Here is a 27,991-nt window from a genome sequence, read left to right as displayed (position 1 = left end):
GAGCTTCCGGGAGAGGGGGAGGCTTGCTCCAGGTCTTGCAGCTCCTGAGTGGTGGAGCCAGGATTTGAGAGCCCTGTGGGACTCTGCCTGATGTCCAGTCAGCAAGCTCTCAGAAATTCAGGATGTCTTAGAAGCAGGCCAGTCTGGGGAACCCTGAGAGCCCAGGCCTGGGGAAGTGGTTTCCTGGAAGGAAAGCACTGGGAAGCAATGGCAGCTGCCATCTGCCCAGGCCTGGTGAAGGGCACTAGCCCAGAGGTGGTTGGAGTCCTCTCCAGCTGCCTGTGGGCTTCTGTCTTCCTTCCCTGCCATTCACTGGTTTCTTTCAGTTCCCTCTGGTGACGTGGCTTCCCCTGGACCTTCCTGCCTCTGTTCAAAAACACTGGCTTGTACTCAAACAGGGGAGGGACCCCCTTACCACATGCTCAGCCTGTGACAAGCTTCCCCAGCCAGAGGAAGTGGGCACAGGGATCGTTCGGCTGTCTAGACTTAGACACCTGGACACATAACTGCTCAGGCTCCCGGGGCTGTGGAGCCATTCTCCCCGTTGCCACTGGCCCTGTCCCACCAGGGGGAACTGAGATTGGTGACATGTGGGCTGGGTGCAGCCACACTTCCCCTTTGCTCAGGCTTCCACCCACAAGAGTACCAGGAGATTGGGGACCCTAGTTCTTGGAAGAGCCAGAGTGCTGTTGTCTACCCAAACTCTGCCCTCGATCCTTCCCTTTGCACACTTCTGGCCCAGAGTGGTTCTCGACTCAGGGTCTCCCTGTTGAGGGAAGATACTAACCCTCATGCCAGTGCTGTGAGCCCGGTGATGCCATCTCCCTTTTAGAGACAGGGAATGAGATATACAAGGCCTGCCTCGGGCCGTGTAGTTTGAACATAGCAGAGTTCGAAGCAAGGTGATGGACGGTGTCCCTTTTTCCCACACACAGCCCCTGCTGGTTCTTGATGAAGTTCAGAGATGCTAGAGTGGAAGTCTCACTTGGGCAAAGTGGACAATGGGAGGAGGAACCAGGTGTGGACTCCTAGGTCTTATGGTCCTTCAGGCTGTATGTGGGGGTGAGGGAGGTAGTGTTTGACAAGAGAAGAAGGTTCTTCTTGATGATGATTCCAAATAGCTTTTCTGGATCAACGTATTTTTTTTCCACCAAGTATAACTCACTTTCAATGAAGAGTATTATTGTTCTGTGGAAGCCCATTTTCAATTAAATTGCAGTTTTGTTTTATAAAGAAAAAAAATAAAACAATGGACCCATTCACATTTTCCCTGTCCACACTTTTTTTTTTTTAAGGGGAATGGAATCCAGAAGCACTTAAACACTGAGAAGATATGGCTCAGTGTTTAAGTGCTTCTGAATTCCATCCCCCTTAAAAAATACATATATTTCTATTTTATGCTGTCAGGGGTATAAAAGGAGAGAGGGAGAGGGAGAGAGCTTCAGAAGAGAAGTAAAAAGATATGGAGTCACTTTACTTCTTTGTACTTGCTAAAGACCAACCAGGTATTCCTCAAGAGACAGCAGAGAAGGGAGTTCTCCCACCTTTCTAGACATTTGTTATAAATACGAGGCTCTAAATTTTAAAGGGTAAATAGTATTATCTAGAACTTAAATAATTCGTTTGTTATCTAAAATTAAACAATTTTGTTGGAAAACTTGTATTCATTAAAATAATACATTAAAAATAGTTTTAAGCTGGGGGGGGGCGTGCTGCCTGTAACCCCAGCTACTTAGGAGACTGTAGGAGGATCTCTTGAGCTCAGTGCGACCCACCTCAGCAACATAGCAAGACTTTGTTTTAAGAAAAAAAAATTAAATTACTACAGGGCTGGAAATGTATTCATTAAGTGATAGAGCACTTTCCTAGCATGAACATCCCAAATACCATATAAATAAATAAAAGTAAAAATAAACTGGGCTGGAGTTGTGGGTCAGTGGTAGAGCACTTGCCTCACAAGTGTGAGGCACTGGGATCAATCCTAGCACCACATAAAAACAAATAAGGGTATTGAGTCCATATACAACTAAAATTTTTAAAAAAAATGAAAACTACTATAGTAAACAAACAATGAAAAGATAGGAGCGGCCCCTGTTTAGGCTGGACATTAAAAGCACCAGTGGAGGGCTGGGACATAGCTCAGTTGGTAGAGTGCTTGCCTCGCATGCACAAACCCTAGGTTCAATCCTCAGCACCACAAAAAAAAAAAAAAAAAAAAAAAATCACCAGTGGAAGAGAGGAAGGAGGACGACCTTCACAGTCCTGGAACCCCCATCTAGGAGGGGAAGTCAAGGCAGAATTCCTAAGGAAGGAGATGCTGATAGGAAATTTGAAGAACCAGAGTTATCAAGTAAAGAATGTTCCGGAAGGAACAGAATATGTGAAAGTTGAGGCTGGCAGCGAGGCCCATCTATGCAACCAAAACAGTGTTCGTAAAGGCAAACCAATGGTGAAGGTAGCGGTGAAAGAAAAGGTGGGTCTGGCGCCAGTGCCACCTCCACTGAGAGAGGAGCTGGGGTGAGGCAGGTGTGGGGTTAAGGATGAGAAACGGAGAGTGGCCCAGAGATCCTCCCCGGCAAGCTGGAGCGTCGCAGTCCAGGGCTAGAGCCAAGCTCCCACGGGGCGCCAGCGGGTGCTGGGGAGGCCCAGGGCTATCTGCGGCCTCAGGCGCCCTGGTATGTGGCTCCAACGACAACCTGCGTGCATCAGATCTTGGGCTCCTGGAGGGCGCGGGCTGGGGAAGCCCTGGGTCCCCGAGCATTGCAGTAGGTGGAGGGCAGCTGTCGGTAGACTGTTTTGCGGTTCCAGCTTTCTGAAGGAGCCCAGTAACTGGCCCAGGGAACCTCGCTGCCTGGAATCTCCCCGGAGGCCCCGGGCCTGGCCGGGTGCTCAACGCAGGTCCGCGGTCGCCGGGTCAGTGCTGGGGCTCGGGGTGGTTCCGCGGGGCGGGGCGCTGCCTGCGCAGGAGGCTCCGCAGCCGCGGCCCGGGGGCGTGGGCGGCGGGATGCGGAAGTGCCAGGCTGGTTCTTCCACCCGCGGGAGGCGCAGCTCCAGAAGGGAGCAGCTCGGCCCCGCCGCCCGGCCGGTGCTCGCGGGCACAGCCGAGCGGGCGCACCGCAGGCAGGTAGGTCTCCGCCGCAGCGCACTCTTTCGGCGCCGCCGCCCAGCGCACCCTGAGCGCAGTGAGAGCGGTACCCTCTTGCTGCCAACCCACTTCCCCGGCTTCAACTACGGCTCGCACCTCCGGGACACCTGCCGGGAGGGCGGGTGGGGTCCGTGTCCAGCTCCTCCTGGCGCCCAAGCTCTAGTGGGCATCTACCGCAGGGCGTGCCCAGCGGTCTGAATGCCTCCAAGGTGCCTCCCACGCGTCGATGAGCTTGGGGTGCTGGGCACTGGCTGCCATCGTCGCGGGGAGAGCCCCAAGGCTTGAACCGAGAAGTGGGCACCACTGTCGAGGGCGCCTGCTCTGCTGCGTCTCTCCCTTTGCTTCGCCATTGCCAAGGACTGGGAGCAGCACTCTGGCGCCTGATGGGAGTGTAGCTGGGGGCACCGTGGAGGGAGGCCCCGACTCCAACCCCACGCCAAGAACCCTATCAGAGCGTTCCCTCTACCTCGGCCATTCTTCACCCTTTCGGGTAAGAAATTGAGATTTCAAGCAGTCACTCTGCCAGGATCTTAAAACCAATGAAAAGCGTTTGGGGGAAGATGGTGTCAGATGGAGTTGTCTTGTATCCTTTGACTCACGGCCCAGAAAAGTAGACACTGACTCTCCTAGCAGCGGAAAAGAGTCGGGGTGCAGTAATTTTGGGGTAGCTCTTATTGACTTGAGAAGGAAACAAGTCTAAAAGTGGAGGGAAAGTGAGACTAGTGTGGCCGAGATGCGGGGGAGGAGATGGTGAGGACCTGTGCGCCGCACTCCTCCGCCGCTGTAGTCTCTGGTCTCCGGGAGGGGCCGGAGCGGGTACCCAGGAGCGGGGGTGGGACTAGGGGACTTTCCTGGCCTTGCCATGGCATAACAGGGCGGGGAAAGAGCGAGGGCACACTAACCTGAAGAGGTACAGCGGGTACTAAGGTGTATAGCGGCGCCGCGGGCTGCCCCGGGGATGTGGGTGGTCGACCCCGCGCCCAGTCTGCGCGGGAAATCGCGAGGGCCAGCCTTGGCCTGGACCCCAGAGCGGTAATAAGTGAGCAAGACCAGAAAGGATGTAATTTGGGCCGGTGAGGGATGCTGGAGGTCTTTAGATGAGAGCCCCGGGACCAGAGGCAGAGTCCCCGCCCCCGCCCTTTAGCTCTCAGGCCTGGGGCACTGGTATCGAGAGACTCCCCGCTAGTGACAAGGGAATAGTTGGGAAATTACCCCTTCTAACCCAAAGGACTTACTTTGGGATTTCCCCTTGTACCCTGGCCTTCCCCTAACCCTTCCTGCGGCACCTGCTGCCCCGGAGTCTCAATGTGTTTGTACTTTGAGGGGGGCCGGGTGCTGGGCACTGGCTGCCATCGTCGCGGGGAGAGCCCCAAGGCTTGAACCGAGAAGTGGGCTCACCTGGATGGGGCGGGTTTTAGGGGTTCTGCTAAGGGAACCCCTTGCCTTCTCCCTGAGTTGAGTGTGGAGTTTGCAGGGAGGCCTGTGAATCAGAACCTCAGGAGGAAGCAGGGGGACCAGCTGTTCTGCCAACTATTACTTCCACTACTGCTGACTTTTCCCCTACAGCTCCCTGGTGCCTGGGTGTTTCCCCCTGCTCAAGTGTCCTCTCCTGGGTCTTTAATAGGGTCCTAGGATGAGCTGAGGGGTCTCTCCACCCCAGCAGAGGCTTCAGGACTGCCAGCTTCTGGGGGCTCCCTCAGAACTTCAGCAGCCCACACCCTTTTCAACATTTCTATGGAAAGTATTGGAGGAGCTCTTGGTTTACTCTGCTTTCCAAGGCTCAATCCTCAGGGCTGCATAAATTTCACCTCAAGCCTCCAGACCCTCCACCAGGCAGATGTATTCAGACACTGGAAGTCAGAACTCAACAGTTTTGGGGGAAATCTGAATCAGATCTAAGCCCACTGTGGGGCAGGAGAAAGCTTCCTGGGAGATGGATGATGAGCCTGATCCTACTCAAGAACTGGTCATGGTCAGAAGTTCTTGAGTCTGAAGACCCTTCTACAGCCTGGAGGACAGACCTTCTTAGCTATGGTGGGGCTTGTTATGGAAGCCCTTTCTCCATACCTTGTCCCTAGACCACTTCAAGGGACTGCAGCTTTCTGACACTGAAGCCAAAGTTATATTTTCAAAAACTTGCTCTGAATTAGAGAAGTGTTGGATTGAGCCAGATGGCAGGACTCACCCCTGCTCCTCCTTAGCCCCAGCAGCAGGAAGCAAAGGGGGTTTTCTGGTCTCCCAGCAAAACCGTTCCTCCAGCTTCAGACCTGGCCATGCATGTGGGGAGTCAACAGAGTAACTTGCCCACCCACTTGGCATCATAGAAGAATTGCCTACTACTGGTCACAGTCATCCTTCCATTGTAGGACTAGGGACTCTGGGGCTACAAATAAAAACATGGGTGAGTGAGGCTCCTCAATGTTGAGGACCACACCAAATATGCTGTGATTGCTGGCTTGGGAGGTAGGGAATAGGCTAGGGATGGGTGGTTGGAAGTTTGGTCTTGGGGACTCACTTGTGAGTTTTCTCTGCATCCCCTCCCTCCCTCAGTCCAGAGTGAGTCAGGTGTCTGAGATGTCCCATCAGACTACTTTCATTTCCCTTGGGGCTGGGTGGAGGCTAATATAGAAAGAGGAACTGAGCCACAGTCTTCTGAGACCTGGGGGCAGGGCTGGGAGCCTTGCTATCCTCCCTGTCTGGTCTGTCCTTACTTTGCTTGGGTCCCTTGTAGCTGAGCTGGGCACTGCTCTGAAACCTGCAGAAAGACGCTCTGGGGGCAGTCTTGAGGTGGAATGTAGCAGCTGCAACCCAAAACAGTACTAGGAGGGGAACTTCAGGGGAAACTGAGGCTCTGTACCGCAAGGCCCAAGCAGGCCTGGAATGACAAAGGGTCCAGCTCAGCCCTTTGTTTCTTACTTGCTGAGCAACATTCCCCTCTGAGTCCAGTTGGTATGATGGCTCTCTCCTTTTGGTCACTGACCCTGGGGTTACAGACTTAGGGGCAAGCAAAGGAGAAAAACTGACCAGGAGCAGGAAGGGGCTCCAGATTGTGAAGAATTTCAGTTTCTGGGGGTACAAACAGGTAGAAGGGAGGACACTTCATGAGTCCTGCTGACCTGAGTTCAGTGAGGCAGAGACTGGGGCCCAGGTACCCAACGAGGAATTGTGAGATCTTGGCTCTGTACTTCCTGCATCTGTGGGCAGTACAAGCCCGCACACCTGAGGGGCTTCCTAAAGGCTGAACAAACGTTTATCCAGTGGAAGAAGGGGCAGGAAGAAGCAGCTAAGAAACGGATGGCTTTAGAGGGGTCAGATGTAAGCTTAATGGCTACCAGCCTTGCTGGAGGTAGATAGGCTGATGGGATTTCTCTGAAGAGATCAGGGTGAGGGGATCCTTCATCCCTGAGGATAACTGAGAACACATTCTCTGAGGAGTAGGTGTGGAAACCTTCCTTTCATTCATATATTCTATTTTTTTGTCTAAGGCCAGATTTCCTAGAAACCTGAGATGGAATTCTTATGTAGAGGATTTGTTGAGGGGATTCCTAGAGGAAAGAGGGTGAGAAAAACAGGGAGGGGGGAGAAGCTGAGCAAGGATGGAATGGATCAGTTATGGTGGAAACGTCAGATCCTATGGGAGCGCTCACACCTGTTGGCCCACCTGGAAGCAATGGAGCCAGGCTTTGTCCCAGGTGTCAGGCATCTGTTAGCTGTGGAATGAGGAGTGCCCTCACCTGTGAAGGGAGGCAGCTGAGAGCCAAGGGGCAGCTAGGTTCTGTTCTGGAAGCCCCAGCTGGGTGCAGAGTCTGGTGAGGCTGCCCACAGCATCCCCTAGTGTGAAATCACTTCCTTCCTCTCCCTCTGGACACAAAGCACAGACTCAGTGACTCTGTGACAAGAAAGTCGAGATTTGGAAAGGAGAATTGGCCTTGAACACCTGGATGGACTGGAGAGACTGTCTGTCCTTCCAGGCTTCCCCCACCTGGGGCAGGGAGCGTCCAGCTGCCCATCTGCTGAGCTCCCCCTTGCTTTCTCCTGCAGACCCCTTTGCCATGAACCAGCCAACCCCTGGGGCTCCCCCGCCACCCCGCCGGGTGCGGCTGAAGCCCTGGCTGGTGGCCCAGGTGAACAGTTGCCAGTACCCAGGGCTTCAGTGGGTCAACGGGGAAAAGAAATTCTTCTACATCCCCTGGCGCCATGCCACCAGGCATGGTCCCAGCCAGGACGGAGACAACACCATCTTCAAGGTAAGGGTTGGGCAGGGTGCTGCCTGGACCTCTAAAGCCACCCCCACCCCTAGGAAGAGGACACACACACACACACACACACACACACACACACACACACACACCTCTTCAAGGCTAGCCAGTCTTCAGCTGCCTTGCCAAGGTGACACCAGGCTTAGACTGGGGACATAGGAGCTGGCATAATGGTACAAGCCTCAAATCCTAACAACTTGGGAGGCTGAGGCAGGAGAATCCCAAGTTTGATCCACCCTGTCTCAAAATAAAAAATATAAAAGGTCTGGGAATGAAGCTCAATGTGAGAGTACTTCTGGGCTCAATTCTAAGTACCACAAGGAAAAAAAGGAGGAGACAAGGGGGAACATAGCCATAGGGTTACCTTTTCTAACCTGTCCTCAGAGCAAAGTTGGGACCAAAAGTCCCTGGGAAAGCCTCTAGTGACTTCTACCTACCCCTGGTTCTAGCCTCATACCATTAACCAGGAGCACACATTCAGTATACATAGAATAAAGGAGGTTACCAATTCATCCATAATATTAATGCTAGGAAGTCCCCATTATCATTTTTATAATAGAAAATATAAATAGGATAAGATCATGGCATTTGCAGGGAAATGGATGGCATTAGAGCAGATTATGCTAAGTGAAGTTAGCCAATCCCCAAAAAACAAATGCCGAATGTCTTCTCTGATATAAGGCGGGTGACTCAAAATGGGGTTGGGAGGGAAAGCAAGGGAGGAAGTTTACCTCTAGATAGGGAATAGGGGTGGGAGGGAAAGGGAGGGAGAAGGGGAATAGCATGGATGGTGGAAGGAGACCCTCATCATTACACAAAATACATGTATGAAGATGTGAATTTGGTGTCAACATATCTTATATATAATCAAAGATATGATAAATTATGCTATAATGGTATATTAAGAATTGTAATGCAAAAATAAATAAATAAATAAAATATAATAGGTTTTTAATAGAAAATATAACTGCTGATAATTTCCAGTTTTCTATGTGTATATGGAATGCAAAATTAGAATCAAGCCTTATATTGTTTTATAACTTACAAATCTTTTTTCTTTCTTGTTATTTTATTTTTGTGGAACTAGGGATTTAACTCATACCTCAAGTGTGCTAGGCAAGTGTTCTACAACTGAGCTGTGTCCCCAGCCCTTCCTTTTATAAAAGAATTGTATTTTGAGACAGGGTCTCTTTAAGTTGCCCAGGTTGGCTTGACTTGCAATGTTCCCATCTCAGCCTCTGGAGTAGCTAGTAGGTATTATAAGCATGGGCCAGAGCACCCAGGACCTGGACCATTTTCACCCAACATCAGAACTAGTTTTCCTTTCCAAAATATGCCCACATCACTTGTAGTGACTGTTGAATATTCCACTGGAAAGATTTAGCATCCACTGGAAAGATTTAGCATCCAACACCAATTTTTGTACTCTTCAGGTTGCTTTTCGTATTTCAGTGTTGAAAACCATGTTTTCATCTAGACTTTCTTAAGTCCTAACCTTTAAATGGTTTCGTTGGGGATAGTTACTGGAACTTTGGGAATAGTTCTGGGTCAAAGAGAATGCTTATTTTTAAAACTTGGATACATGTTTCTTAATATTTGTTCCTAATCTTCCCTTTTCAGAGTTCTTTTTCAAATCCATTTCTTATTTTTCAATATATAACAGTTACATAATTCAAAATGAAAATGGTATAAAATGATTTACAGCAAAGTCTCCCTTGCACCCTTGTCCCAGCTATCCACTCCCCTCCCTAGAGGCAATAGTTTTATCAGATTCCATGTTTTGTTTTAGTACCCAGGGCCACTCACCACTGAGCCATATCCTCAGCCCTTTTTTTGTATTTTATTTAGAGACAGGGTCTCACTAAGTTTCTTAGGGCCTCACTAAGTTGCTGAGGCTGGCTTTGAACTTGCAATCCTCCTGCCTCAACCTCAGATTCTTGTTTATCTTTCCTGAGAGATTTCCGTGCAGACAAGCAAAACACCACCTCCTATCTTTTCCCAGCTTTTCACAAAAATGCTAGCGGTATACATACTGTCTGCACTTCATATTTCTTTAAGATCAATCAGTGTATAAAAAGTCCCCTCCTTTCTCTTCTTGCATATTCAATTCTATGAGCTGATCATAATTTAACCAGCTAGACATAATTTAACCAGCCCCCACTATGGACATTGGATATCACAGATCATTTGCTTTTACAAATAGTGCTACAGTGAATAAGCTGTATGTATAAAATTTTGTGTTAAGTCTAATTTTTTCTTTGATACCTGGGATTGTGGGTGCTTAGCCACAGAGCTGTATACTTAGCCCTTTTTATTTTTTATTCTGGCCTCAATTCTGGGTACCACAAGGAAAAAAAAAAGAAAGGGGGTTATCTTGCTAAGTTGCTTAGGGCCTTGCTAAGTTGCTGAGGCTGGTTTTGAACTTGAGATCCTCCTGCCTCAGCCTCCTGAGATTACAGGCATGCACCATTGTGCCTGGCTAGTCTATATAATTCTATAGAAACCCAATTGCTGGGTTTGAGGGTAGAAACTTTTGTAATCCTGACATCACCAAACTGCCATATAAAATAATAATAGCAGCTGGGGGTGTAGTTCAGTGATAGACCTTAGCAAACATCCTCAACATCACCATCAGCAGCAGCAGTAGGAGCAGCGTACCAATAGCTGAAGCACACCCATCCCATTCTATACAAAGGCACAGTTTTGAGTACTTTATGGGCACTGACTCTTGGAGCCCTCACTGATACCCTGTGAATAGGTATTATGAGGAGGATGAAGCAAAGAGAGGCAGAATGACATGGCAGGTGGCACATGCTGTTTTCGATACCAGCCTGGCTCCAGATTATGTACCCATATCCACCATGTAACTTTGTCCTATGTAGAGACTATACCTCTTTGCCCTGCTAGGAGCAATGAATCATGGATACCCCTTAAAGCTCGCGGGGTTTATTGAGCTTGTTGGAACCCCAAGAGAAGGACTGTTTCACATCCACCTGTTGCAGATGAGTCCCTCAGCTCAACAAGGCTCAGCCTATGGCCACAGATCTCAGCAAGGACTCCTGTAGGACAGGAAGGTAGAGAAAAGGATAGCTGGGGCTTTAAGGAGTGAGGTTCTCCATGGTCAACTATCCTCTCTTCCTGTCCCAGGCCTGGGCCAAGGAGACGGGGAAATATACTGAGGGGGTGGACGAGGCTGATCCAGCCAAATGGAAGGCCAATCTGCGCTGTGCCCTTAACAAGAGCCGGGACTTCCGCCTCATCTATGATGGGCCCCGGGACATGCCGCCTCAACCCTACAAGATCTACGAGGTCTGCTCCAATGGCCCTGCTCCCACAGGTACCATGCCTGGTCCTGTATGGACCACCTGGGAGGCTTACTGTGAATGTAGGAAGGCCCAGGGCCCTTCTAGGACATGGTGCTGGGGCTTTGCAAGGTCATTACTCCAGGGCTTGGAATGGATTCAGGGGCCCAGATGGTTCTTCCTCACCACCGCCATTGTTCTGGGCTCTTGGCGTCAGGGGAGAGGTCCCTACCACTTCCTGGTGGTGGTGCCTTTCATCTCATCCTGTGTTTGGATAGCTTTGGGGAGGGCAGAAGGCCCAGCAGGACTTTTGGGAAACCTCTCAGGCTGCCCAAATGGAGCCTGGATGGCTCAACTCCTGCATTGTCACTGATTCCCCTCCTGTCCTTTTCTCTCCCTTGCTGTGCAGAGTCCCAGCCCACTGAGGATTATAGTGTATGTACAGAAGAGGAGGAGGAAGAAGAAGAGGTGCGTGGGGGCAGGGAAGTGAGGAGGGGGCTGCATCCAGCTGCCTGCACTGACCACTGGCCGACGAGATGGGCTTTGCTGCCCTCCCCTATTTTAGGGTTGAGCAGTCCCTTCCTCTGGAGCCCATGGCCCTCTGCGGCTCTTTTTTATTTTCTTGGGGATCTGAAGGACAGGAACAGAGTGCTTACCTTGTCCCTCCTTGGGCTGTGTTGTTACACAGCATGTCACATTGACTGATTGACCCTCATAAAGGTTGGACTCTCTGGAGGTAGGGTCTGGCCTCAGCTGAGCTGAAGAAAGGAGGGGACAGCCTTGTGCTTCTCCAGCCTTATTTTCTCAGCATCAGAACAATTTAATAACCTGCCTTCCTTTCTCTCTGCCTTCTTCTCTTTTGCCCATGTCTTCTCTTTAGCTCCAGAGGATGTTACCAGGCCTGAGCATCACAGGTGGGACTGGGAGGTGGTACGGTTGGGGGTCTAGCATAAGAAGTGACAAGTACCATAGGTACTTGGGAGGGGGCTGAAAGGAGGCTGAGGGTTGGCAGGAGTTGGGAGTTGGTGGGCCTGGGAGGCATTTTCTAGAGGTGGCTTTAATGGCTCTGTTCACCCCACTGTCTGTAGAAACAGTGCAACCTGGCCCCCCAATGGCATCCTATTTACCCAAAGAAGATGCCAAGTGGTCACCAGCTCTCCAGCCACCTGTGGGGCTGGGTCCCCCAGCTCCACCCCCCAACCTCCTGGCACCTCCTCATGGCGACCCTGCTGGCTTTGGGCATCTTCTCCCTGGGGTCCTGCCGAACCTGGAGCCTGGGCCCCTGGATGCCAGCCTGCCCCCTACAGGAGAGCAACTCTTGCCTGACCTGCTGATCAGCCCCCATATGCTGCCTTGTAAGGAACCCGGGTGTGCTGGGGGTGGGTACAGTGCTGGAGGTTGTGGTAGAGCTGGCAAGGAAGGTGGAGGATGACGGGAAAGAGAACAAAAGTATGTATGCCAGCCCCCCGGGAAGCTGGGAGGGAGAAAGTGAGAGAGCCGCTGAGGTTGGGCTTGTTCCTGGCTGCAGAACAGGTCGGGGGGCTCATGGCTGGGTTGGCCTGCCCCTCTGCCCCACAGTGACAGACCTGGAGATCAAGTTCCAATACCGGGGGCGGCCACCCTGTGCCCTTACCATCAGCAACCCACAAGGCTGCCGGCTCTTCTATAGCCAACTGGAGGCCACCCAAGAGCAGGTGGAACTCTTTGGCCCTGTGAGCCTGGAGCAAGTGCGATTCCCCAGCCCTGAGGACATCCCCAGTGACAAGCAACGCTTCTACACCAACCAGCTGCTGGATGTCCTAGACCGAGGGCTCATCCTCCAGTTGCAGGGTCAAGACCTGTATGCCATCCGTCTCTGCCAATGCAAGGTGTTCTGGAGCGGGCCCTGTGCCACAGCCCATGGCTCAAGCCCCAACCCCATCCAGCGGGAGGTCAAGACCAAGCTCTTCAGCCTGGAGCAGTTTCTCAATGGTGAGACTCCACAAGTTCCTCCTGGCTGCCTCTTCCCCAGCGCATGGTTCTAGCCTCTGACTAACTAGGTGTCTTGATCTTAATGCAGAGCTCATCCTGTTCCAGAAGGGCCAGACCAGTGCCCCACCACCCTTTGAGATTTTCTTCTGTTTCGGGGAAGAGTGGCCTGACCGAAAACCCCGAGAGAAGAAGCTCATTACTGTACAGGTGTGCCCCTCAGCCCCACTGACTTGGCTGGAGTACTGGGGCATACAGGGCTGGCCCTTGACCCAGGGTGGGGGTCAGGGCTCTCTGGGAGGTAAGAACTTGGTTGTCAAGAAATGACCAAGGCTCAGGGCTGGAGGAGGCAGTCTACCACTTTCATGCCCAGTGGGATCTGGCAGCCCTGCCACTAGTTTTGTCTCTTTTTTGTCCCCCAGGTCGTGCCTGTTGCAGCCAGGTTGCTGCTGGAGATGTTCTCAGGGGAGCTTTCTTGGTCAGCTGACAGCATTCGCCTACAGATCTCAAACCCAGACCTCAAAGACCACATGGTGGAGCAGTTCAAGGAGCTCCATCACATCTGGCAGTCTCAGCAACAGCTGCAGCCTGTGGCCCAGGCCCCTCCGGTGGCAGGCCTTGGTGCTGAACAAAGGCCCTGGCCCATGCACCCAGTCAGCATGCAATAACAGGGCTGCAAATACTGGATGGCCCAGGTTTCCTGGGTGACTATGTGGACTGATTAGCTGTGATAGCCCCAGAAGGCCTGGCTGGCTGCAGGGTCCTACCTCTAGGTCTCCTGAATGTGGATTTGGGCCAAGTACAAAGAAAGGCCTAAGCACCAAGTTCTCTCTGCAAAGCTCTGCTTTAAAAGGGCTCCATCTTCTTGGGCCTACCCCTATGTTCATTCTAGCTCTGAAGAAACTCAGCCAGCAGCCAAAAGAGCAGGAAAAGAACACCTCCAACCTTGGGGGCCTAGTTATGGTTGCCCCCCCACCCCTTTTTTGGCAAAAGAGCCAAGAAGTGTTGTGGGTCAAGTCCCTCAGCAAGGCCTCTGCTGGGCATGGGCCTGATTTGGGGGTTCCCCAGTTTGAGTGTTGCTTCCTCTTCTTTCTTCTTCCTGAGATGGATATGATGAGCCTTTGTGTTACTGGATACTTAAGGTTGGCAAGTACTCCCCCTTTTTCAGAGTCTAAGAACCTGGGGTAGAAAATATAATTTTATGTATTTTTGGATTAAAAAATGTTAAAAACAGACTGAGCTGTTTTTTCTAGTGCCTGACTTCCATGCTGTTCTATGAGACCCTCCTTTGGATGCTAGCTGGCTGTCCCCCCCAGCACCTGCCCTCTGGCCCATGCTGGCATGGGATGGCCTGCTTTCCAGGAGGAAGCTGGCTGAGGCAAGGTGTGCAGTCTAAAATCCTGTCCCAATCAACTTTCCCTTAAGAAGTGGTGAAAAAGGGAGGCCTGGGATTCTAGCTACATTTGGGACCAGTTAGTTTCTTATCCTCATGTATATTCATATGCTATTAGATAATGTTGTTTGAATATGAGATAGCTCATGAGTATAATTTTCTGGACTGACAATTTATTGTTTTATCATGGAAAATTTTAAACATTTTTGAAAATTGGAAGGATAATAGAAAATTCCCATGTAGCAGCTTCAATAACTATCAGTTTATAATCAATCTCTTATCTAAATTTCCATCCATACTCCACACCAAGATTATTTTGAAGCAAATCCAGAAAATAACATTACATGTGTAAATATTCAGCATGTGTCTTTAGCCCCATGTATGCTAGGCCAGCACTTTACCATGAGCTACACCCAAGCCAAGACAGGAACATTCTGGAAAAGGAAAAAAAAAAAAGTACATGGCTGGGAATATGGCTCAAAAGAGAGTAGATGATTTACACTGCTGCTTGTTGACTTTAACTATCAGTAGTTCCTCCACAGTGAAGTCCACTCCCAACCCCTGCTTTTTTTGGTGTTGGGGACTGAACCCAGGGCCTTGTGCATTCGAGACACTCACTCACCAACTGAACTGTATATCCCCAGTCCAACCCCCTGCTTTTCTATATTGTCATACGGATGATGTTTTCAGAATTATTAACCTGTACCCCCTTAAGAAACTTTACCTAGGTCCTCAGTTTGCAGTCATTTACAAAGGTTAGCACCTTTACTGCCCACTGGTCTGTACAATTCTATTTCCTCTCGACAAGCTTTAAGCTTTGGAGCTATCCCATATTTGCCAACCTCTCTCAAACAACTGACAAATATGGAAATACTGTCTCACATTCCCAGTTCAATATAGTCCTTGTCTCTGAAGGCAGCCCTTGGTGTCTTGGAGAGTAGGGAGACAGAGTAGATGAATTAAGGAAGCTTGGAAGAACTACATGCTTTATATGAACACTGGTAATCCAGTACTACTTATATCTTCTTTGGCTTTCTACTTTCTTAAAACAAAAATGAAAATACTAGGCCAGGCACAGTGGCACATGCCTATAATCCCAGTGGCTCAGGCAGGAGGATCACGAGTTCAAAGCCAGCCTCAGCAAAAGTGAGGCACTAAGCAACTCAGTGAGTCCCTGACTTTAAATAAATAAAATACAAAATAGGGCTGGGGATGTGGCTCAGTGGTCGAGAGCCCCTGAGTTCAATCCCTGGTACCTCTCAAAAAAAAAAAAAAAAAAAAAAAAAAAAAAAACTGTCATTTCCTCTAGATTTCTGTTGTGGTAGTCAGTTGTGGATAAATTCAAAAGAAGTGACAGACATGAGCTCCAGAGGTAAAGGGAGAACCATACATTCCTTCTTGGGATCCTCTTGGTAGTGGCTTGACTGCTTTGGTGACCAGTGCTGTTGTTTTAGGTTGGAATCCAGAGAACACTGATGCTCATGGTTCTAGGAATGAATACATCCCACATAACACAGGAGTCTTCCTTCTTCCAAGTACCTCCTTCTCCATCAAGTTTATCCTTGTATGCAATGAAATGTTCCTTTAATTCAAGACTCCTTCCTCTTATCAGCTCTTCAATGACATCAAGAACACACCCCTTTTCAGTCTTTTTACAGGAGAGGATACTGATGGTTGTTTCCATTTTTGCTAAGGATCTGTTCTTGGAAGGACACTTTATTTGCTGGTAATATATGCCCCCAAAATCAGACCTACTTTGTTACATGCTCCAGATCTTGGCTCCAACTTAAGTAAAATGATTCATTTAAATCAGGGTTACACACGGTGGATATGCACAATAAATTTGAGGTGTTGATGCCATTCAAAAGCATAGGTGCCTTTATGTCTATGTACCTTACATTTTCAGTCATCGATCTTTAATCATTCCTTCCAAACATGTACATAAAAATTGCAAATTCTTTTAGTAATCTTGCTGGGAATAGTCCCAATGGGTGATTTGTGTTTCATGTAACTAAAATTTCTTGGCTTATGCAATACATTTAACAGATAATTTGTGGATAAATTCCAAAGAAGTGACAGACACGAGCTCCAGAGGTAAAGGGAGAACCATACATTCCCTTCTTGGGATCCTCTTTTGGTAGTGGCTTGACTACTTTGGTGAGACAACTTAGATCTTAGATAAGTTAGGGTACAGTTAGCTGACCTGCACATATGGGAGAAAGATGGTAGTTCTATTTCCTCTAGATAATGCCATGCAGGAACACAAATAAGACTATATTAGATTAATTCTTTCAAATCTTAAGGCTCACAGGAAATATACTGTGAGGCCCTGAGCCATTAACGACAGGGTTCAGCTTTCAAAGCCATAGCTATAGAGAGGACATTCTTGACATTAACTAGAATATGCATTCCACATGCTATTTATTCAGTAGCTAGGGAGGGCCAAATGAAGCATTGCACATTTTTCAATCCAGGATACAACTTCTTGTGAAAAAAGCCAAATTCCTTAAACAGAGCAAAGTCAACTGGTTGTTCAGCAATGTACAGTTGGACTAGGCTTAAAGGTTTTATTGTTTAACCAGACATGAGAGGGATGGCTAGGGAACTGTGCTGATCCCCAGGATGATAACCTCACTCCACTCTTTCACATTCACGTTTTTTGCTCTCCTAATAACATCTCTTTAGAGAGTAAGACCCTGAATACCATGGATTCAAGTAATGCTGGAAGGCCTGTTTCACTGATTGTAAATATCACTCTGCAGCTTGAGGAGTCAAGCCTGGGAGTGAAAAAGTTAAAAGTGACACGGTGAAGGAAAAGGCAGAGAAATGTCAGTCCCAACAATACTGCCAGATGTTATCAATGAGAGCCAGTTCAGTAGTCAGGGATATTAGCTCAAAGCCTAATTACCATAACATAATGTTTGATTCCACTTACATAAAACTCAAGAAAATAATCTATAGTAGCAGAAAGCAGATTGCTAGGGTGGGAGAGAACAGGGACTAGGGACTCTAGGGAAAATTGGTAGGTAAAGAATATGTGAATCATTGGGGGAGTGGGTACTGGGATAGAACCCAGGTGCTCTAAGACTGAGCTACATTTCCAGCCTTTTTATTTTTTTAATTTTGGGAAAGGTCTTGCTAGGTTGCCTAGGCTGGCCTGGAACTTTTGATCCTCTGCCTCAACCTACTGAGTCACTGGAATTATAGGCGTGTACCACCATGCCTGATCCTATATGTTATCTTGACTGTGGCAATGGTATCATAGGTATACCATGTCAAAGCTTATTAAACTGTAGACATTCTGTGCAGTTTAGCCAGGCACAGTGGCACACACCTACAACCCTAGAGACTCCAGACGTTAAGGCACAAGGACCACAAGACAAGGTTAGCTTCGGCAATTTAGTGAGACCCCATCTCAAAAAAAAAACAACAGTTGGGAATGTAGCTCAATGCAAAATGTCCCTGGATTCAATCCACAGTAGCTTCGCCCCCCAAAGGTGCAGTTTATTGTCAATTATAGTTCAATAAAACCATATGTATGTATTCACTTAAAGCCTTATCATTAACAAAAATATATAGCTATATGTGTGTGTGTGTATATATATATATATATATATATATGTATGTACACATATATACATAAGTAAAAGACCAGCAGCTCTGTAGTTAAGAACAATCTAACTTAGGGGACCATGGAGGAGAAAAGCAAGCTTGCTTCTAGTTTACCATGAAAGAGTGGCTTCCTTTTTTACCTTACGGAGGTGACATGAAAGGTGTGAAAAGCAGCATGAGGAGCTTTAGGGTGAACTAGAAGAATAAAGCCTGCAGAAAGCCACTTCCCTGCAGAGTCTATGGTACAGGGCAAGGGCTTGACCTTTCAACTCCATACCCAGCTGTCTATGAGGTACCAACTAAAGTTGCTTACTTAGCTGCTCTGACCAAATCATTTCAGAATTGGGAGGTCGTAAATGGAAGTAAAAACAAAGAAACACTGATTACATTTTAAAAATTTATTGTCTTTTTTTTTTTTTTTTTTTGCAGTTGTTTTGTTGCTGTTGATTTGTTCTTGAGATGGCTACAACACCAGACAGAACAGTGCCCTCAAATCTAATGGCTGTGCAGGGCTGCACTCCTTTTAAACATTAAGATCCGTTTGGGCTCCCCGCTTTGGCCCTTATCCCCACAAGAAGTCAGTTAGTTTCCACGCTTTTTAGTAAAATACAATTAGCCCTGTAAACACTTTTGCTTCTCACACCCTAATTTTTTTCCTCATGTCTGTGGGTGAATAGTTTGCTAAGGAAAAAAAAAAAAAAGAAAGAAAGAAAAACTAAACAAAATACACATTTATATCCTATCCCCCCCCACCTCAATACCTCAGTGTGGCTCTTCCCCCCTCAAAGGCTGATGACAACCTCATGGGAATTGGTAGTGGATTCAGAGATTGAATAGGGTCAGGGTTGGGTTATACATAAATATGAATTTTGACCCTGGCTGGTCCTGAGTATCACCGACATGACCATGACATATAGAAGAATAGGCTTCTTGTCATAACAACTCAAGGCAGGAAGAACAGTTGGGGGAGGAATATTTCAATTCACTTGTGTTAAAGTTGGGAAGTGCAGGGGAGTAGGAGAGGGAAAGAAGGTGAAACAATAGAAAATTCTCAGAGATGACCCTGACCCTTTACTTCCAACTGTAGCTATTTAAAATTCATTTGATTTCCCACATTTTCCCTAAGTGAATATTTTTGTTTCACATCAAGTCCTCACTTTTCTTTTTCCACGTGTACTGCACTTAGCGTGTTGTATCTGTGTATACCATTTGCTTATCAGGCGAATGTTTCAGTACTGGTTTCAGTTTAGCTTTCCTTTTTTTTTCCTTTTTTATTTCCTTGAAATGGTTTTTCCTTTTAGAAACAAGTTCACCAGGAAACCAGCTCCCCTCCCATCACGCCGGACAGGCTGCAGCCATCTTTTTTAAACCGCACTGATTTTCCCTCACACCCCCAAACAGGAACTCCTCAGGACGCCTGGGAAGGCTGGAGTCTCTCCCTGTCTGGGTTGGACACCCTGGGGGCAGTGAAGGCCCCTCTGCCGCGTCGGAGGTTTCTGATTGTGGGACACAGTCTGGGTTTTGTTTTCTTCCTGTCTTCTAATTAAAAAAGACATTCCTGACAAGAAGAAAGAAGATAGTCAATAACTGTGCCCAGGAAGCTAGTGAGCATTTTATAAAAGAAATCTCAAGGCAGAAGTTTCTATAATTGCTCAGGCATCACATTCTGTATTCTGTCATGATACCTGTTAAGGAAAAAAGCAGCAACAACAATAAAAAGCAGCAACAATAAAAGGTTAAATTTTTTAAAATCTATGATCTTAAGGGAACTTATTTTAATGAAATGCTGCTTGAGTGCATCTCCAATGCTGACTGGACTGTGGAAACAGGGATGTGTGGGTGGGATCAGGAAAAAGCCAAATGACAGGCCCAGGCCTTCCATTTCAAACCAACCAAAAAAGCTCCACTTAAGACGTTTCATTACGATTTACTTTGTAAGAAGGCTTTGCCTATTAACAAAAGCATTTAAACCACTGATTTAGACTCTATGGAAGGAGTATGTATGGTGTATTCGGATGTCATTTTTACTTGAATAACAAGTAGTTATTACAGAGGTGTTAAATGAAACTGTTAAAAAGTGAGGACACTGACACCAGAATGTCAACACTTGAATTATGGCTCCATCAGTTACTAACTGACACAATTAGGCAAACTGCTAAACATCTCTGAACTTGAGATCCTCATATGTAAAATGAGAATAGTAGTAACTAACCTAGAGGATTGAATGAGGATTTCTTAGTTAATACATAAAAATATAATACATAATATATAAAGAATGCATAGTAGTATGAGATACCTAGAAAGTGCTCAATAAATGCAGCTATGAACATCTATAGCTGTCCATGAACAACACTTTGAGGTGCATCACTGTTATCAGAAACACATGTAAAATCCAATGATCCCAGATTATATTACTCATTAAATAAAAAAACAAAGTTTAGAATAAATTTTGAAGTGGCAAGTCACTGCTGAATGTCACTTTGAGTTATTAATGCATTTACCACAAAAACTACAGGTCAGGGCCCCAGATTCAGAGAGAATTGCCTTCTAGGAGAATAAACTCTCCTTAATATGTCAAAGGGGCTTAATACGTCAAAGGGTGCCCATTGTGGTGACACACCCCTGTAATCCCAGTGGCTTGGGAGGCTTAGACAGGAGAATCGCGAGTTCAAAACCAGTCTAAGCACTAGCACTTAGGTTGTGAGGCACTAAGCAACTCAGTGAGACCCTGTCTCTAAATAAAATATGAAATAGGGCTGGGGATGTGGCTCAGTAGTTGAGTACCCCTGATTTCAACCCTCAGTACCAAAAAAAAACAAAGAAACAAAAAACCTAGCACCCAAATTCTACTACCAAGATTTTCCTCAGCTAAGCTTCTTGCTTTGCTTTGTAATAAGCAGACAGGAAACATGAGGAGAAAAACAATGACCAAAGAGGCTACTTCTTTCCTGTACCACCTGATGGTCAAGGCACAGCATTTCAGTATTAAAAAAAAAAAAAAAAGGCAGTAAGAACAAGCTCCATGCTCATCATATCTGGAAGGTCAGTCCTAGGAGGATGGTGTCATGTTATCAAAGTCAACTTCTGGCCAGCACTATTTCCATCAGTAGCCAGGTTAAAGGTAAAGATACTTATTTGTTACCACACTCATTATATATTATAGTAGTTATTTTGTTATTCAAGTAAAAATGACATCCAAATACACTAGCAATTATATGGCTGCCATAGCTCAAAAAATGAGGGCCCTGTATTCCCCAGTTGGGTGGCACAGTTAAATTCTTAAGTCTTTTTCTAACTCTAGCTACAGGACTGGTCCCATGATGGGCATTAAACTTCTCCCCGTCCCCAAACCTCCTGAAAGCTCAGGAAAAGCTGGAAGCACATACTACTCACCTGGGTGACAGGCACAGTGCAGGAGTGTGAGCTATCGAAACAATCTGGTGAAGTCTCGCAAGGCCCAGCAAACTTGCTTACATTCCTCAGCACTAGAAGAGAAAAGGCAGGTGGTCCTTGACTGAGGAGAGAGACATCATCTATAAAGAACTAACCATGACACTGAGGCACACTGAGGATGGTCCCAACTCTGTGAGGAGTGTCCACTGTCTCTTGATTCTGCTTCAGATCTTTTTGTAACCCAAGGTAAAAACAGACTATTATAAATGAGAACAATGATAAACTTGGCAGTCCTTGAAGAGCAGACTTTGGAGACAAATTGCCTGAGGTTGAATCTTGGCGCTGCTGTATCCTTGGGCGAGTTACTAATCTTTGCCTCAGTCTCCTCATCTATTATCTACCTCATGCTGTCCAGAGAATTCGATTTGTTCATATAGGTAAAATGCTTATTTTAACAGCACGGTGAAGAAAGCAGCATTCAAGAAACACCAGCTGCCACATCAACACTTTGCTGAAGTCCCTGACACATATACAAGAAATTTAGAACCCCCAAAATAAAATAGCAAGCATGTTCACTTAAGACTCTGGTCACTGAACTCTGAACCACACTACAACAGAGTTAGATACCCTGGTTTATTCATTCTCTCCCAAAGGCAGATTCTTTTTACAAAGACCAGTCCAGCAACTAAGTCTCTATCAGTTATAGATTTTCTAATTAACAGGCCACTCAGAGTCTCTTCCTATGGGGGAAGGAGGAAGGAAGAGGAAGGAGTTTAAGGTGTGTAGAAAGGGAGAAAGAGGGAGCAGAACTTGATCTTCAGGCAAACACTGGAGGAAAACAGAAGAGTCCAATATTCACCTGCTTTTTTTCAAAATGATGCCAGCTTTATTATTTTGTGTTATGTCTTCATAAGTTTTTGCTAACTGAATCTCGGGCTAAGTTAAAACAGTGAAAAAGGCAGCACTTTCTAACATGCCTACCCTTCTGTGGAGCGCTTTCCCTTCTGAAAACTCAGGGATCAGGGTCTATGCCTAGGATTCAATTCTCTCTCACAATGGCTGAACACCAGAGGAAGGAACTGCTAACAGTGACCCAATAGAGAAAAAGATGAAATCTGAGTAATTTCTTTGAGTACACTACATCTAGATTTCCCTACCCATTGTAAGGTTGGTCTGAAACATTAACCCATTCAGTCCCAAGTTTTCAATTCTATATAGAACAATGGGACATAATGAATGATATATGTCTAAATCAAGAACCTTGATTTAGACATATATCATGCTCCCAATGTCAGGAGAGAGGAAGACCCAAGTGAGGCTGCTGTGTGATGTGCTATGACCAGGGCTAAGACAACGAGAAACCCTGACAGCTGAAGACTCAGGATTCTTTAACTGTCCTAATGTCCTACATGTTTAAGATATTTAATCCCTTTCAACCCAAGATCTTGGTTTAATCTCAAAGAGAAATAACTCCATCATTTGCTTTTTTTTTTTTTTTAAACCAGGGATTGAACCCAGAGGTGCTTAACCACTGAGCCATACTCCACCCAGGTCCTTATATTTTATTTTGAGAGTCTCATTAAATTGCTGAGGCTGGCCTTGAACTTGTGATCCTCCTGCTTCAGCCTCCTGAGTTGCTGGGATTACGGTATGTGCCGTCATGCCCGGCTTCTTGTTAGCCTCTTTTGTGGTACATGAGAAAGGATATTGAAACCAAAAATACCAGTACAGGAGAACTGTGATAAACAAAGCAAAATGAGGGGTGAGTTACAGTGTTTTAAATCAGCTCCATTTCTGCTCCTGACCCTATCAATGATTGTATGGGTGTCAAGAGCTTTGGCCAAATGTTGAACTTACAGAGCCCTTGGTGAATAAACCCACAGAAATGGATCAAAAATCTCCTGGAATGCTAGCACTATTTTTTGGTTCCTGCCTCAGTCCTTCTGACATTTGTTAGTTCCTGGTTTCTAATCAAATTTATTTTTTGAACTGCCTTTATTTTTCTAGGTTCTGTTTTCTGCTAGTCCACAATTCCAATCATTCTACCATACTTCTGAATACTTTCATAGTCACTATTTCTTAAGCCTCGTCACTCTAGGGGTGTATTGAGAAATGCAACCCTTTTGATCTGATGCCCTGGTATGGAGAATAACCAAGCTCTCACTGATGACCTGACCAGGGAGACACCTCCTACTGGCCTCTAGTTCCAGTGTCAATTCTTTCCATGTTCAACATCTTTTAGCTTAAAGACCTATATGTAAATGGTACTGTCATAATAAGATAAAGAAAGGAAAATGATTTTTTTCTGTTCCAATTACTCTTTGACAGAGATAGGGTCATCTGGTGTTTGGAAAGCAAGAATGATATTCTAGAATGAAAGGTCCCAGCTTTCTTCACGTTGACCAACTTAAAAAGCCAGGGAAGTAATTGCCAGTACCATTTGAAAAGCAGGCTTGGACTTGCTGAAATGAAACTGAACCAGTTCACCCTCCCTGTTAAGATGGCAAACAAAGCAGCATGTTGAGGCAGGACTTACAGGACCTTAAAACCAAAAGGGAGACTGAGTCATGCAGAGGTTCAAGGGCAACAGGCATACCAGAGAAAGAGAGGATGTGAGCCATTTCAAACCCTCTTTCTTATACCTTAACATTACCTCTTACTTCTGTTCATTTCCTACCATTATGTCACAGTCTACTACAGCAGGAGCTGTAAAACTTGTTTTGCAATGAAAGATCAGGTAGACAACCTAGGTAGTGTACTTTATTTTCCCATATCACAGGGCCAAGATTACAGATATTTTTTGTTTACAGTCTTGTTTTAGGTACTTTTCCTTGCCCCTTTCCTTAAACAAGGGAATAATATCCACAACCTTGATTTCCAACTTAAACTATTGCTCTATCTGTCATATACTAGCCCTGTCAAGAGAATTTGGGTTTGGTGGAGACTTATTCCATAATGTGTGGGTGGCTGCCTTAGAGCTGGCAAGAGACACGCCTCAGCTAGTCTTGCAAGTATATAATGGCATTTTGGCAGTTTCTTTTTTAAGAAGAAAGGAGTTAAAAGTCACTGATCACCTACTATGTGCAAGCTCTTCTTTAGTAAAGATTTCCATTTGCTATTTCACAATAACCTTATGTGCTAGGTAGTACTAACCCTGTATTACAGAATTAACTAAAGTTTCAAGTAACAGGGTAGTGGGGCAAGATTCAAAATAAGGTATTTGACTCTTAAGCTCAATCCTTTGAGGCTTTTCCCTCCTGGGCTCTCATTTGCTTAGAAATTAGAGCCAATATGATTGTGCCCTTCTACTGACCAGCACTACATGGAATAAAGCAAAACAGAAGCAGAGAGAAGCATCTGTTTCACTACTTTCATCTGCAACAGCATATAGGTAGAATACTACTTTAATTGGGAAGACTCATAGTTAAAAAAGAAACCAAATAATTGTGTAAGGTCATCCCAGTCAATATATGTCTACCTGGTGGAGGGAAAATCCCCACTCTGGCAAAATGTGTCACAAAGGTTGTCATGTTATTTTTCAGTCATGCATGTCACTTGATCTAAAGTTAAATATCACTCACTTCTAGGGCATGAAGTTAAGCCACTTATTAAGCTACAAATAATAATAATGTTAAAATCCCAAAGCTACTCCATGGTTTGGGATTTTAACATTAACAAAAATTTGGAAGAAATTTTAACATTAACAAAAAAAGGAAGAAAAAGGAAACTGTTTTTAAAGTGACATTAAGAAATCAATTCTCAGGCTGGGGTTGTGGCTCAGCAATAGAGTACTTGCCTAGCAATGCGGAGCCCTGGGTTCGATCCTCGGCAACACATGAAAATAAATCAGTAAAAGGTATTGTGTCCAACCACAATGAAAAAATAAAAAAATATTTAAAAAGAAAGAAAGAAAGAAATCAATTCTCAGACCAAGGGTGTAGCTCAGTGGCTACACCCTTGCCTAGCATGTATGTATAAGGCCCTGGGTTCAATACCTAGCACCACACAGACACACACACACACACACACAAACCTCCCTCCCCTTCCATCCTGGTCCTATGTATAATTTTCCAGAATTTTACTATACATGAAGTAGTGTATATATACAAACACATATACATACAGACATATAGTACAATAAAAAACTACAAAAAAATTGATGAAAGACATTAGCCAGGCATGGTGGCACACACCTGTAATCCCAACAACTCAGGAGGCTTAAGCAAGAGGCTCACAGGTTTCAGACCAGCCTCAGCAATTTGGCGAGATCCAGTCTCAAAATAAATATATAAATAGGACTGAGGGGTATAGCCAGTGATAAATCACCCTGGGTTCAATCCCTAGTAAGAAATAAATAGATAGATAGATAGTCTGGGGACACTAGAGATCAACATGAAAAAGGAAAAAACTGGGTCACTACCAAACATCACATACAAAAACTAAGTCATAACAAGACTTAAAATTATAACTCTTAGCACAAAATCTAGGGGGAAACTTCATGACATTATATTTGTCAATGACTCTTGGATATGACAACAAAAGCATAGGCATAGTGGTGCACACCTGTAATCCCAGTGGCTTGGAAGGCTGAGGCAGGAAGATCACCAGTTCAAAGCCAGCCTCAGCAAAAAAACAGATGCTAATAAGCAACTCAGACCCTGTCTCTAAAAAAAATACAAAATAGGGCTAGGAATGTGGCTCAGTGGTTGAATGCCTGAGTTCAATCCCCAGTACCCGATCCCCCAAACTTAAAACTTCTGTGCATCAAAGGACACAATCAGCAGGATGCAAAGGCAGACTATAGAATGGGAGAAAATGTTGTATGCAAATCTGATATACCAGATAAGGAGTTAATATCCCAAATATATATAAGGAACAACTTCTACAATCTAATGACAAGAGATACCTAATTTAAAAGTGGTGAAACCTGAATAGACATTTCTCCAAAGAAAATATACAGATGGCTAATATGCATATGGAAAAATACTCAACATCGTTCATCAAAACCACACCAAGAGAGGGCTGGGGATGTGGCTCAAGCGGTAGTGCGCTCGCCTGGCATGCGTGCGGCCCGGGTTTGAACCTCAGCACCACATACAAACAAAGATGTTGTATACGTCGAAAACTGAAAAATAAACATTGAAATTCTCTCTCTCCTCTCTCTCCCCCGCCCCTTTAGAAAAAAAAAAAAAACACCAAGATATTTATGTCATACTACAAGTGAGATGCCAAGGTGGCTGCTATTAAAGAAACAAAATAACAAACATTGACAGGATGTGGAGATGGTAAAAGCAATGCTGGTGAGAAAGAATAATGGTGCAGCTGTTAGGAAACAGTGTATGATGGGTCCTCAAAAAATTAAAAATAAATTCACCATCGGACACAGCAACTTCACTTGTGTGCATAAATCCAAAAGAAATAAAAGCAAAGTCTCAAAGACATTTCTACATCTGTTTATGGCAGGATTATTCACAACAGCCAAGAGGATGGAAACAACATAAATGTGTCCTACAGAAGAATGGAATTATAAAATACATGCATATAAAAATATTATTTAGCCTTAAAAAAAGGAAGGAAATTCTGGTACATATAACATGGCTGACCTCTAAGGACATAAAAAATAGGCCACATGAGGTAGTCAAACTCAAAGAAACATCAAATAGGGTGATGGTTGCTAGGAATTGGGGGAAGCAGAGAAAAGGGAATTGTTACTTAGTGGGCACAGTTTCCATTTTACAAGATAAAAAATATTGGAGATATGTTTATATTGTTTTGCAACCTATTTCTTTTTTGGATGAGAGCTACTGGGGATTAAACCTAGGGGCACTTAATCACTGAGCTACATCCCCAGTCCTTCTTGTTTTTTATTTTGAGACAGAATCTCACGAAGTTTCCCAGGCTGGCCTTGAACTTGTGAGCCTCTTGCTAAGCCTCTTCCTAAGTTGCTGGAATTACAAGTGTGTGCCATCACATACAGAAATATGAACATACTGAGCTGCACATTTAAAAATGGTTACGCAGGGCTGGGGCTCAGTGGTAGAGCACTCACCTGGCACACGTGAGGCACTGGGTTCGATCCTCAGCACCACATAAAAATAAAATAAAGATATTGTGTCTATCTACAACTAAAAAATACATATTAAAAAATAATAAACATGGCTAAGCACTCATAAGTCAAATGCATTCCTATACATGAGTGAGGAATTCACTGAAAGAGAATTAGAAAAACTGCCCCATTCACAATAGCCACACACACAAAAAAATTGGGGTATCAATCTAACAAAAGAAGTGAAAGACCTCTACAATGAAAACTATAGAACACTAAAGAAAGAAATTGAGGAAGACCTCAGAAGATCTCTCATGCTCTTAGATTAGGCTGAAGCAGAAGGATCTCAAGTTCAATGCCAGCCTCAGAAAAAGTGAGGCACTAAGCAACTCAGTGAGACTCTGTCTCTAAATAAAATACAAAATAGGGCTGAGGATGTGGCTCAGTGGATCAGTGGCTGAGCACCCCTGAGTTCAACCCCTGGTACAAAAAAAAAAATTCCAATGATATTCTTCATAGAAACAGAAAAAGCAATCATAAAATTCATTTACAAAAAATAAGAGACCCAGAATAGCCAAAGCAATCTTTAGTAAGAAAAATGAAACAGGAGGCACCACAATACCAAACCTTAAATTATACTACAGAGCCATAGTAACAAAAACAGCATGGTGCTGGCATCAACAGACATGTAGATCAATGAGAATAGAAGACACAGAGACAAACCCACATAAATACAGTTATCTCATACTAGACAAAGTCACCAAAACAAAACAAAACAAACAAAAAACATCAGAAAAAAGATAAGACTCTTCAAGAAATGGTGCTGAGAAAACTGGAAATTCATATGTAACAAAATGAAATTAAACGTCTATC

At 45.4% G+C, this 27,991-nt stretch overlaps 2 protein-coding genes across 2 annotated transcripts in view; one reads left to right on the top strand and one right to left on the bottom strand.

Moving 5' to 3' along the window:
- Window positions 1-3,049: 3,049 nt before the first annotated feature.
- Window positions 3,050-13,851, top strand: Irf5 (interferon regulatory factor 5). The gene is made up of 9 exons (XM_026392775.2): window positions 3,050-3,124; window positions 7,187-7,392; window positions 10,552-10,741; window positions 11,116-11,174; window positions 11,587-11,620; window positions 11,795-12,061; window positions 12,285-12,677; window positions 12,766-12,884; window positions 13,097-13,851. The coding sequence occupies exons 2-9, from the start codon at window positions 7,198-7,200 to the stop codon at window positions 13,340-13,342; spliced, it is 1,503 nt and encodes a 500-aa protein (XP_026248560.1). The 5' UTR covers window positions 3,050-3,124; window positions 7,187-7,197; the 3' UTR covers window positions 13,343-13,851.
- A 5,205-nt stretch (window positions 13,852-19,056) lies between these two features.
- Tnpo3 (transportin 3) overlaps window positions 19,057-27,991 on the bottom strand; it is an 87,953-nt gene continuing 79,018 nt past the window's right edge. The window contains exons 22-23 of the mRNA XM_026392774.2: window positions 21,073-21,164; window positions 19,057-19,237 (exon numbers count right to left, since the gene is read on the bottom strand). Coding sequence (XP_026248559.2) covers window positions 21,104-21,164 — 61 coding nt within the window. The 3' untranslated portion in view covers window positions 19,057-19,237; window positions 21,073-21,103. The remainder of the gene's footprint in view (window positions 19,238-21,072; window positions 21,165-27,991) is intronic.

This window comes from Urocitellus parryii, chromosome 3, assembly GCF_045843805.1.
Source record: "Urocitellus parryii isolate mUroPar1 chromosome 3, mUroPar1.hap1, whole genome shotgun sequence".
In the NCBI taxonomy this organism is placed as follows: Eukaryota; Metazoa; Chordata; class Mammalia; order Rodentia; family Sciuridae; genus Urocitellus; species Urocitellus parryii.
The sequence above is the reverse complement of the archived record's forward strand: the minus strand, read 5'-3'. Positions and strand labels throughout refer to the sequence as shown.

Excerpts from the sequence above, each read along its gene's own strand:
- Irf5 (XM_026392775.2), top strand. The coding sequence starts at position 7,198 with ATGAACCAGCCAACCCCTGGGGCTCCCCCGCCACCCCGCCGGGTGCGG. Across the intron at positions 11,175-11,586 it reads AGGAGGAGGAAGAAGAAGAG|CTCCAGAGGATGTTACCAGG; the intron begins GTGCGTGGGGGC and ends TCTTCTCTTTAG. Across the intron at positions 12,885-13,096 it reads AGAAGCTCATTACTGTACAG|GTCGTGCCTGTTGCAGCCAG; the intron begins GTGTGCCCCTCA and ends TTTGTCCCCCAG.